This window comes from Neolamprologus multifasciatus, chromosome 17 (assembly GCF_963576455.1).
Source record: "Neolamprologus multifasciatus chromosome 17, fNeoMul1.2, whole genome shotgun sequence".
Taxonomy (NCBI): domain Eukaryota; kingdom Metazoa; phylum Chordata; class Actinopteri; order Cichliformes; family Cichlidae; genus Neolamprologus; species Neolamprologus multifasciatus.
In genome coordinates this window covers 33,230,107-33,242,651 of record NC_140455.1, presented here as the reverse complement: position 1 = coordinate 33,242,651, position 12,545 = coordinate 33,230,107, and the positions used below count along the sequence as shown (strand labels likewise).

General features: G+C 41.0%; 1 protein-coding gene across 1 annotated transcript; it reads left to right on the top strand.

Moving 5' to 3' along the window:
* The first annotated feature begins 278 nt into the window (after positions 1-278).
* creld2 (CRELD disulfide isomerase 2) lies at positions 279-9,734 on the top strand. Its single transcript, XM_085137524.1, has 10 exons — positions 279-666; positions 825-907; positions 1,150-1,260; positions 1,441-1,532; positions 2,375-2,551; positions 3,305-3,403; positions 7,314-7,397; positions 7,564-7,659; positions 9,089-9,229; positions 9,382-9,734. Exons 1-10 carry the CDS (start codon positions 523-525, stop codon positions 9,438-9,440), a joined length of 1,086 nt encoding a protein of 361 aa, XP_084993650.1. The 5' UTR covers positions 279-522; the 3' UTR covers positions 9,441-9,734.
* The last annotated feature ends 2,811 nt before the right edge of the window (positions 9,735-12,545 follow it).

The window sequence follows — 12,545 nt, the reverse complement described above, 5'->3', positions numbered from 1 at the left end:
CACTTCCGGCAGGCACAGGAAGTGAACGATGCAACTTTTACTTTGGCTAAGGCGTTGAGGGTTTTTTTTATTAGTAGGGCTTTTGAGAAATATTATTGAAACCTAATTTTAAAAAAAATGAAAAAAAAATTTTTTGAATTTACTTGCAAGCTTCCTGAATTTTCCACGTGGGGATGGTTTTTCTTTTGTTTTTTTCTATTGTCCCGCGCGTGGCGACTCACGATTGGTTTCCCATTTTATTGACAGGCGGTTACAGCCAATCACCACAAGCCACAATTCGATTAAGACGCTGATGCGGAAAACTAGAACCGATTCAGGGGTTGTTTTTTTTTCATGTAACCGGCATGTAAATACCATTTTGTCACACTTTGCATAGATAACGCTATCTTTCATCTAATGTTAGGAACACCTCGCATAGATGTGTCCGACCACTGCAGCACTTTAACATCAGTGGAAAGCGTGCATGCTAGTGGCTGGAGCGCTCGTCTCCTGATATGAAATTGTGTGAATTGATCTGCGGAGATGCTGTCCACCGGTCCAGAGCTGCGGCTGCTGCGCCTTTTGTCTTGCTTAACTCTTGTCTTACTTTGTCAAGTTACTGACGCCAAGAAGGATTTAAAAAGCGCCTGCAACACCTGCCGGCAAATCACCGAGAACTTCAACAAGGTCAGTGAGCGTTTGCAGACCTTCTTCCTTTGTGTTAATTTTTATTGTGCTGATGTGAACATACGTCAGTCTAATGTAAGATGCCTGGGTGCCCTTTACTCAGTGCAGGGTCCTTCCTAATTCTGGGCAAAAATTAAAATGTCTGCGTTGTATGTCAGGGCTTCGAGAGAACAGCAAACCAGAACTTTGGAGGAGGAAACACAGCCTGGGAGGAGAGGAAATTGTCTAAATATGAGACGAGGTGAGACAGCCAAGAGCCCAGCCTACAGGTCACCCTGCCACAGGTCCTGTGATCTGAGCTGTTTACTTGTTTACTTTTCGCCAGACCTGCAGGCTTTTGAGCTTCTGTGCTTTCCATCAAATGAAGTTGTTTTCTTTTCTTTTCATGCAAATATAAATCTTCTTGTACATTTTGAGATGTATGTTTACAATCTCAAACTAACTTGTGCACTTGTCTCGTCTGCTGCTTTCCTTCCACCCCAGCGAGATTCGGCTGATGGAGATCGTGGAGGGGCTGTGCGACAGCAGCAGCTTTGAGTGCAACCACATGGTTGAGGAGCACGAGGAGCATTTCGAGACTTGGTGGTTCAAGAGGTGGGTCGATGCAAATGACGTGGTTGGATTTTAAAGGTGGACCTATTGAGTGATGGACACATGGTCAGGCAGGCTGGCAGATGCTGATCAGGGTTGTTTGCGTTTTTAAAGGCTTGTTTGATTTGGTAACCTGGTGTTAAACCTCGTCTCTTCCTGCCTTGTTTTCCTGTTGCAACACAGGAAAACGAAACATCCTGATCTGCACAAGTGGTTCTGCATAGAGACCATCAAAGTGTGCTGTCCAAAGGGAACATTTGGACCCGACTGCAATGGTGAGAATTTACAGATACACCCACCAGTGCTCCAGTTCCCCACCCCGTTTCATCTTAATTTCAGGGCTTCCAATGTTATTATGAAAACAGGTCGCTTGTGTCATACAAGTTTTGCATTTTTCCAATCCTGTCCCAAGTCTTCAGATCTATAAAACATCTACTTGCAAACAGCCCATTTCTAATTTGCGCCTCGTCTGTTCTCCCAACTGTCACTCAGAAATAAATGTCGGTGTGTGTGTAAGTGGCCCTAAACATGAGCTATGTAATCAGCAATGTTACACCTGACATCTTAAAGGCAGTTTAACAAAACTGTTTACGATGCATCTGTGGCACACATTTTATTATACTCACATCGCTTTAAAATGAGGCTCACTAAGATGTGAGATGAGGTGTCAGGGACAGTATAGAGTGGGGGGCCATATTTGCAACTTATCAGCCGTATTTGAGCCTCCTTTCAAACCAAATTAACATGGACAACGACTACTTGGCAACCACCTACAGAAGTGCAACACATGAGGAAAAAGGATGTAATACAAATTTATGATTTCACACATTACTGATCTTCTCTTGGTTGTGCCACAGGACCTTTAAAGAAAGATGCTTTTATATTTAGTAAGAGTTTTTGACATAAACATTACCATTACTGAACCATAGTGTTCAAACATCACTGGTCTCTATATTACTATGTATAGAAAAACAATGGCATTGAGTGTTTAAAAAAAAAAAGAAAAAGAAAAAAAGCTTACAGAAGCTACCGTGCACAGAAAAAGAGAGATCCTAAGAGCGAGTTGTAAATTTTGGTTTAAAAGCACAAAAATAATTTGTCTGTCTTCATTTTTAAGCCTGTGTGGGGGGTTCTGAGCGACCCTGTCACGGGAACGGTGCGTGCAATGGAGACGGGTCCCGTGGGGGAAACGGGAAGTGCAGCTGCCACCACGGTTATACGGGCGAGTTCTGCCTAGACTGCATCGACAGCTACTTCAACGAAGTGAGGAACGACAGCTTTTCTCTGTGCACAGGTAAAAAAATAAATAATAAAAAACTCAGTTTACCTAAATAATAGAGGTGGGGATCACCATACATCCCACGATACGATATTATCACAATACTTAATGCACGATACGATATTATTGCAATTTTTTAAAAATATTTTGCGATATTCAGATTCTGTACATAAAGGTAAACTTTATCAATATTCATTTTATCTAATAACAAAGTCTCACACTCAGTCTTTCTCTCATTTCAGTTTTATTGTTGACAAACTGAATGGTTTGTATTACAGTCTAGTCCAACTTAACTGAACGCAACCATCTGGTACAATTATAGCTATTCTGAACTATGCAATTTATGAAAACTATGCAGCCCCTTCAGCAACTGAAGAATTTGAAAGTAAATTAAAACAAAATATAATTTTACATTAAATAAAAAAGTTTTAAACTTAATTAAAATAAAACGTGTCTTAAATTAAAATAAGTAAACTGTCATGTTTATTGCTGCCATAAAAAAAGTTAAACACATTTGGACAGTGAAGGAATGTCAGGATTCTTGCTCTGAAGTCAGAGCATGTTCCAGTCCACAAAAACTTTTTTTGTAACAAAATATCGATTTCTGCTGTCCCTGTATCGATACATTATTAGCAAACAAAATATCACGATACTACACAGTATCGATTTTTTTCCCCCCACCCCTACTAAATAAGTTACCTGCTGTTGCACCAGAAACTCATCACCAACATGAACATACTGATGGAAATTTGGTCTTCACTTCTGCAGAATGTCACTCCTCTTGTAAGACCTGCACTGGAGCAACCAATCAGGACTGTGACGAGTGCAAGGAAGGCTGGGAGGAAGACGACCAGGAAACCTGTGTAGGTAAGACAACTTGTACTAGCTCTCCATGCTACATGACATTCTCTTAACAAAAGTACTCGGATAAAGAGGTCATCTGAGCTATTGTTCTTGCTGTTTGGGTTCCATCATTGTTCCAACTTTGATTATTATACCACTGGTTGGATAAACCTGCAAATCTCAGATCTTTTTGCTGTTTTATAACAATTTATTGACTACACAAATTGTTGCAAAATCAACCAATAATGGACCAGTTAGTTAGATTTTAAACTCGGAACAGTAGCAGACCGCGTAAATTCTTGAAAATGTTATTTTTAAGTACATTTATGTTCATTTTAAAACTTGATGCTAGTAGCACAAGTCAGAATGCTAGCACAGGTTCGTCCAATTTAGCCTCAGTTCTGTTCTTGGCTGATACCTGGTGTGGTCTTCTGCTTCTCTGAGGGTTGATCTGCTGTTTATTTAGAGATGCTCTTCTGCATACCTTGGTTGTTTGAGTTAATCTTGCATTCTTGAAGGCTTGAAGCAGTCTGAGGGGTGTATTATGAAGTGAGATTAATGGCCATGTCAAGCTTAAAGTGGACTAAAAGGCTACATGTATAAAGGCCAATTTATACACCATGGAGTCCTACTTTAAAGAACTGTCATAGGTTTAACGCTGTCTATTAGGCTGGATTTAAGAATTAAGAGTTTAAAATCATAACTCAGTGGAAAAATGAGACTAAAACTAAAACGTGGTGTTTCATGTCTACTTTAAAGCAGGCTGACACTCCTTCACCCGTACCTCTGCCAACCCCTGCTTGATTCCTTCCTTTATGTACATTTTCCAGTGTCTCACACACACTCTTTTGGCTGTGTACACAAATTATGGGGGCGTACGCCATAACAAGTAGGTTTGGTTGAGCACAAGAATGACACCATCACAGAGCGCAAGTTTGATAACATCATGGAGAAGCTAACGGCTCTCCAACGGGAGATTGAGAGACCAGTGTTGGACTGTTAGAACTGTTTTGAAATTCATATGAGCTGTTCGCACTAAAGAAAAAAGCACCATCACTTCATGCGGATACCCGAACAAAAACACCCTGATAACGACTGTGTTTAGACTGTTCCTTCCCATTCCACGCAAGGCCACCTGGGTTGGCTGGAAGACTGTTTATTTAGCCTAGCAGGGCGAAGGACACTGTCTCAGCTGAACTCTGGACACGCACACACATACATATACACTGATATACATTTCTGGGCAACCATTTCACTGCAGGGCAACCTGCACGTGGCGAGTAAAGCCTTGATTCATTGGTTTAATTATGATCAGAATCATCTAAATCTTATATACATTAAATACAGGATGACAGAAGCGAATAAATACCACAGAAATGGAATGAAAGGGAAAAAAACACAAATTATATTTGAGAAACTTCATAATCAATACTTCGTTAAAATGCTACACTAGTGTAATTACAATCAAATGAGATGTGTGTGTGTGTGTGTGTGTTAAGTTGCCTTAACCAGATCCTATACGTCAGCAGTCCCCATCCCACGGACCTGTAGCGGGTCACGAGAGGACAGGGTGTGAAATTTATGATGTTCAGAATTTTTAATCATTATTTTTTTTATTGTTAACTCGGTCTCCCTGGATCTTTTCCCGTGTGTTATGAATAAATGTTCTTTTTTTAAAATTTTATTTATTTATTTATTTTTTGGTACAGGTGCTGGTTTTAATTTGGTGTATTTATCTGCGACACCTTATATAAAAATATTGTTGGACATAAACCGGTGCAAAAAAGGTTTGGAACCGCTGCTACGTGTGGTGTGAAAATGAATGTTGACCTTTTGGCTGGGGTCAAAGAAGGCATGCCCAAGAACATCCAAGGGTTCGATCCACCGGTTAGCATCCAAGTCCAGCATTTGTTTAATCAGGCTCACCAACAAATGCTGATCACTGTGGCATCCTGTTCTCATTTTCATTCATTCTTTCAGGTCAACAAGACACTTAAGCTTTAAGTCTCAGGTTTCTTGTGGGTGAGTCCTGTCTGATATTCAAATTATTCTTTTGTTTTAAATATATTCAGCAGTGAACACTGCAGCTTTCTTCTTTTTCTCAAGGATAGCCTGGTGGCTGGCCCTGAGTGTGTAAGATGAACCGGATTACCCGGGTAAAGCAGCAGCCTCGTAGCACGCTCCAAAGCTATTTAGCCCAGAGACCACGTTTCAATAATTAAAGGGAATCTGAAGCATATCCTCTGGTGGCCTGTACCAAAGAGCCTGTGCACAGACACGAGGAACTACTGCGGACACATGACATGATAGGCCAAAGTCCATAACTTTGACTTTGATGGGACACTGATAGTGGTCCACAACCATTATGTTATCAGGTTTGCAGGCAGCACATATGATTCTCATAGAACTCAAGTGGGATAGGTCAAACAGGTTTTATTCCAGGAGTTCATAATTTAAGAATATACATTGCTCAATGTCAAAGGAAAAAGCCGTCCCACTTTACAACATTGGAAGTGTCTGGATCCAAGCGTTTCAACTTCTCCAGGATGGAAATGTCACATTTTACCTGTTTACAAAGTTTCATGGTGGTTCTTGCTGTATTTGATAGTCACACGTTGTGTTGTGGCATTTGGTTACAAAACAAAGTTGCCTTCTATAAGAAAAGCCTCCACCAAAACGGGAATGACTGATGTCCATTTGATCAGGTTCCCCTGGAGACGGGCACCAACTGCTCTTTGAATGGTCACAGGTGAATCTTGAGGCAGTGTAATAGTCAAAAATTTTTGCTTTCACCCTCATTCTGCACCCACAATAGATAAAGCCAGAAGAAAAATGTTTTTGAACACAATTAAAATATAATGATCTATATCATATAAATGATGCATATAAGATTAATCCCACAAACTCTCTGAGGTTTACAGAGAACGGTCTGAAGATGTACAGTGAGCTGCAGTTCTCTTGATGAAAATGCCGAAAGTTCCGAAGAGAATGGCCAGAGTGCTTTGAGCGAGTAGAAAGGCAACAGTAACTCAAATAACCGCTTGTTATAACCAAGATATGCATAAGAGCATTTCTGAACGCACGACACATTGAAGTTTGAAGCAGATGGGCTACAGCAGCAGAAGACCACACCGTGTGCTACCCCTCTGACCTAAGAACAGGAATTGGAGTTCTCACCGGCTCACCAGAAGTTGGAAACTAGGAGTTTGGAAAGATGTTTCCTGGTCTGACGAGTCTCGATTTCTGCTGCAACATTCAGATGTCGGGGTCGTAACTTGGTGTCGTAACATGATAAGTCCTCAGAATCCACAATGTTCAGAAAACCTTGGAAAATACTGATACTGAATATGATTGCAATTTCATATTTGCACTGATGGGCTGCCCCAAACACACCCATGTGGTGACTACTGAAGACTTAACATTACCTATTGACTGTGATGAGCATCAGTTCATCATTATTAATAGGTGGATTTAATGCTAGTTTCGTCCCTCTAAGTGTTATATAGGAAGCATTTCCTATAAACGAAACTCAGGTCGGTCAAAATGAAAACATACGTGACAGTTTTATAAACTGCCATAGATTTTTAAATAGTTATATAGTATGATTCATTTTGCATTCACTCAAAATTAATTTCCTATATTCTTGGGAATACAGTATAGCATATGTACACACAGACCCTGAATCAAAACGCCTGGCTTAACAGGGAAAGTTGATACTTATCTCCAGCCAAGGTTTTAATTTAATTTTCCCTCTGGTCATTCTCCTCTGACCTCCACCATTAACATCCAGTTTTGCCCCTGAGATCTTTATTCAGTAACTCTGCAGACACTCACATTTTTGTGTTTTCACTCTGTGGTAAAGCACAAAGAATGATCAGCAGATGGCGCTGTGTGGTTGCCAGCCTGTTTGATGGCTCTGTCTGATGTGTTGCAGATGTAAATGAGTGTTCCAAAGACCCTGTTCCATGCAAAGAAGATCAGTACTGCCTCAACACGGAAGGTTCCTACTCTTGCAAGGGTAAGAGGTCATATGCCAAACAGTAGCTTTTGGAGCGGTGTGGAAATTTGCTTCCAGCGAACTTATCGCTGTTAGATGTTTCATATTACAATGTCTGATTGTTATCCATTTACTAACAGTTTTGTGAGACCTATCTAACTTTATTCGGTATGTTTGTTCCTCAAAGCCTGTGATAAAGTGTGCTCCGGCTGCACTGGAGCCGGTCCCGATAACTGCCAGGCTTGTGCCAGCGGGTACGAAGACACAGAGGGAACCTGCACAGGTATTATTCACTATTTGAAAGATTTCTGACACTACGTTAAAGTGTCAGTCTCCACTTTGAGTTTAATACAAATGAAGCCAAAAGACGCAGTCCTTGGAAGTAAATTCTTATCGCTTCCAAGCTGGCGACCAGAGATGGGCAGTAACGCATTACTTGTAACGCATTACTTGTAACGCATTACTTGTAACGCATTACTTGTAACGCATTACTGTAATCCGATTACTTTTTTCAAGTAACGAGTAAAGTAAGGGATTACTATTGCAAAAACGGTAATTAGATTACCGTTACTTTCCCGTAGGAACGCTGCGTTACTGCGTTACTAAAACCGTGATTTTTTTTTTTTTGCGAGAATGTCTCATGACAGTGACGTAAGCGAGTGCGACGTTCCTGACAACAGCTGTGTGCAGATCAACAATGGATCATATATCGAGTACGGAGAGAGTATGAGCGTGCAGCGTTTAAAGCGTGGAAGTACTGACCTTACTTTGAGTTTGATTCCATAAAAAGTGACAAAAACATTAGTGTCCGTTGTGCGTGGGAAGAAAACTTCTTTTTACAGCGAAAAAAACCCCTAAACTTCCAAGCAAGCACCGAGTAGCTACGACGTAATGAGAAACTCACAGAGAAACTCGCGGATTCTTCCACTGACCGCTGCAGCACACCTGCACCAGGGTAACCCTCCGCCTACCCCACTCCTGCTTTACAGGTGAAAATAGAGCAACAGGACCGCTAGTCTTTGACTTTATTTATTTTCTGCTGTGTTTTACTTGTATCTATTTGAAAGACTGAGTGTAAACACACAAAAAATATTTTATTTTATGTGCTGGAATGTGCAGAAAATAGGTTTAAATGTTAAACAAATTTCTTCCAGTCAGAGAATGTTGCATATAATTAAATCTTTGCTTGATGCATAAAGGTAACAAAATTAAAACTAATAAAACAAGTTTTAAAAAGAGACTTTTCCATTTGATTACATTTTGTATGATGGATGATGCAGAAAAAGTAGAACTGAGCTGAAAGATCTATCGCTTTATCACCTATTCAGGGTGTAAATCGTGTTTTTAAAAAGTAACTAAGTAATTAATTACTTTTGAAAATAAGTAATCAGTAAAGTAACGGGATTACTTTTGGGGGAAGTAATCAGTAATTAGTTACTGATTACTTTTTTCAAGTAACTTGACCAACACTGCTGGCGACCTGTCCAGGGTGGACCCTGCCTCTCGCCCTATGACATGTCATTAATGTGCATACTGTAAGCATGGGTCTCTCATCACAGTTGGATGCAGGCTTAACTTTAGATCACTTTATATTTAAAGTATATATATAAATATATATTTATTTTTTGGGTTGCACCCATGAAAAACTTCTCTATACATTTTAGCTATATATTAGATTACTTTTTAAATGTATTTATTTAAATCTTTGCCAGATGTGGATGAGTGTTCGCAGTCAGAGCCAGTGTGCACAAAAGAGCACCAGGAGTGTGTCAACAATCAAGGCAGCTACACGTGCATCTGCTCTGAAGGCTACGAGGAGCGAGATGGGGAGTGTGTGCAAACACAACAGCCAGGTGAGAATGAGTGTAGATGAGGTAGCACAATGCCCATTCTAACAAGTTTTCAGTATTAATGTAGGATGTGAGGATGTTATTTAAGCAACATGTTTACTTTGTGTGCTTCACTGACTGCAGCGTGATTAATTCTATAAGTTTTCCTATGTTAGATACAGCCGAGGAGTCGGAAGCATCTGAGGCAACCGCGAGTCCACACGGAGAGCTTTGATGTCACAAACGGGGACCAGGAAGAACAAACTGTTGACATTGCTGCACATTCGAAGCCCCTCCTTCATAAAACTGTCAACCACATGCACTTAACGAAGCGACGAGAGCCGAGAGGACGTCGGTTTCCAGCAGAGGATGATGAACAGAGGAAAAAAACACAGACCTTTTACGCTCTCGCCATGCTGGGTGTTGCTTTTCTCCAGTGTGCTCAGACTCGTTGTCTTTGTCTTATATGGTTTTAAAAAGCAACAATGTTTCAATAAAGATTCATTATGTGAAGTTTATCAAAAACTGACCGACGTCATCGGAATGTAGATGCTTTCAGCTTTGGGAAGTTTTTGTGTATGTTGCAGCAATCATGCATTACCACAGGATGGCAGTATAGTCTTATGAAATAAAGACGCTCCAGCTTGAAACCATCTGGACAGGACTAGACGGTGCTTCTCTTGCCCTGATATCTCATAAATATTTTGAAGCTAGGCCACATTACAGCTGCGTATTGTCCATTATATTCAATATCAACATCATTCTTATTTCCACCAACATTAACCCCCACTTATACCACACGGCCTGATTCTACATGACGTCTGCTTGGTCTTGCAAACCCGAACCATCACCTACCCTTGATTGGCATGCTTTTTGGAAAGGCCCTTCCTCTGGCCCTGTGTGGATCAAAACACATTTTTCTAACCTAAGTCTCACCTTGCGGTAAATCTTCCCAGCTTCCTCTGTGATGATGTCAGCTGTTTTGACTGCAAGGCCCTCGAAGACATAAGAAAGGGCAAGTAAAGGCCTGTCTAATCTAGCAGTGAGGCAGCAGAGAGCCCACCTCTCTGCCTACTGTTAACTCCACCATATGGAAAGGGGTTTTCTGGAGGCATAGGAATATGGACTATATATATAGAGATAGATAGATAGATATAGATATATAATTGCCAAAGTAGAAAATTAGTAGAAGGAAAAAAAATGAGCAAACTTGTCCTTCTTTAAAATTTATGACTTAGCTCTAGCAGTGTTTTTTCTTTAGGAGAGCACTAGTATGAGTCAGCGTACTGACTAATGCATGAGTCAGTGTACCTATTATTGATGCTACAACACCCATCTAGGTGAGTTTAGCTGTTATGAGATGTACACTGTATTTGTTATGATGCTTCCGCTGCCGCCTCAGCCGCAGACCAGCTCAAGCGGGGATCATCATGTGGCGGCGAGCTGATGCAGAGTGACCAGGCACCATGAGTAATCACTGTAAATTCACCTGTTTTTTTTTCTCTGACGCACAGGGCTTTTCTTATTTATTGCACTCCGAGGCAGTGGCGCAGCAGAGATTTTGTGATTCACTCACAGCGCCCGTCTTATCGGGCCGCGGCACAAAGTGGGATTCATTTCACTTATCTAAGATGCACAGTCACTCTGTTTGGACCGCTGACTTTCTGGAGTCGGGGGTGTTTCTTGAAGCTGAATGCCAAAATGGGAGATAATTTTCTGCGATTATCGATGTGGTTCTCGTTGTCACAGTTTGTGAATGTTCTGGGGTTTATGCTCACTTTACTTCCCCTGGACGGTAATCATCTGTGTCTCAAGAAAGTCAGAGAAGCAAGTTTCACAGGTCTGAGGCTATCTTGTATTACATCTGTAGACTATTTCAGATTCTTAGTGCACTTTCCTGCAGTAGGTTTTACACGTCATGTTAAATACTGTGCAAAAGTCTCAACCCGCCTATCATTTCTTAAAATATTTTGTTTCCAAAGAGCCAGACCTTCTTGTCTTCTTTAAAGTGGCTTTGAGCAATAGCTCTCCAAAGGTGTCTGAAGGTCTTTCAAAGTTTTCTTTGTCCATTGGTTAGTTTTTTACTCATGTTCAGGAACTTTGCGCTTTTAGGGCTTTGGAAATTGAAGTGAGTGACATTAGGTTGAGGGTCTGACACCTGAGGAATGGAGAAGAAGTGTACTGGTGCGTGAGCATCATTCTTGTCTCAGGAACAAGAGTGATTTGAAAAGCTGTAGTGACTACAGAAGGTTTTGATGAGCTGTACCATGAAGACATGGGAAAGAGTTTTCCAGGTTAAGAAGAGAGGTGACGAGTTGCACTGTGCCTTTCTGGATCTGTAGTACTGTAGTGCAGGGCATTTTTGAGGACAGTGGTAAGGTGTGCAGTAGGAGTGATGGATGGATTCGAGTTGGGGGTGGGACTGTATCAGGGATCGGCTTTGTGAGAGAGTGCCAGGAGGGTGGTGACTGCTTGAAGGATAGCAGATTTACAAAGACGGTAGCGAGAGCTGCTATGATGCATGGTTTTGAGATGTTGGTCAGATTGAAAGACTGAGGTGGCAGAATTGAAGATGTTATGGTTTTAGTTAGGAGTGGGCATGACAGACAGGAGGAGAAATGAGTGGGTCAGCTCAGGTCGAGCAATTTGGAGACAAAGTTGCAGATACAAGGATGAGATAGTGGATATGTTGGACAAAGGATGCTGAAGATGGAGATGCCAGGCAAAGGGAAGACCACAGAGAAAGTTAATGGATGTAGTGGGATGATCTGATATCATTGTGTTGGTGTTGTTCCCAGATCATCATGAAAATGTTGTTCCAGGTTCAACATTGCAAGTGACCAATCACATTGTTGTGACGTTATTCTTTTGCGCGCCAAGCTATTCGTGCATTTATGAAATTCCAATGTTGCAAGGACAATATCAATTCTGCTTACCGTTTATTAAAGGGTTAGGGTCCGTTGATCGGCGAACAGAGGCGGTTTCTCGCAGCTTAAGTACAGTTTTTTTGTTTTACGGTGTTTTTTCTCGAAGTTGCAAAAGTCCGACATCACAACATTCTGATTGGTCACTTGCAATGTTGATCCTGGAACACCATTTAGTATGATGACAACACGACGATATCAGGTCGTTTGATGTAGTGAGGGGGGATTGGCATGATACAGGAGGATATTGGGGATAAGGTGAGGCAGATATATCGCTATGGCGACCCCTAAAGGGAGCAGCTAAAAGAAGTGTCTCTAGGCACTTTATTACTAGCAACCTGTTACAAAAAATCATTGTTTTCTTGTCACTTCTTTAGTTGAATCTATGAAAAGGTTTGTACACTACTACAGTAATA

What these genes read in the sequence shown, in the direction of transcription:
- creld2 (XM_085137524.1), top strand. Translation starts at nt 523, where the DNA reads ATGCTGTCCACCGGTCCAGAGCTGCGGCTGCTGCGCCTTTTGTCTTGC. An exon ending in TCACCGAGAACTTCAACAAG is followed by an intron (nt 667 to 824) that starts GTCAGTGAGCGT and finishes GTTGTATGTCAG; the next exon opens with GGCTTCGAGAGAACAGCAAA. An exon ending in CGACCAGGAAACCTGTGTAG is followed by an intron (nt 3,404 to 7,313) that starts GTAAGACAACTT and finishes GATGTGTTGCAG; the next exon opens with ATGTAAATGAGTGTTCCAAA.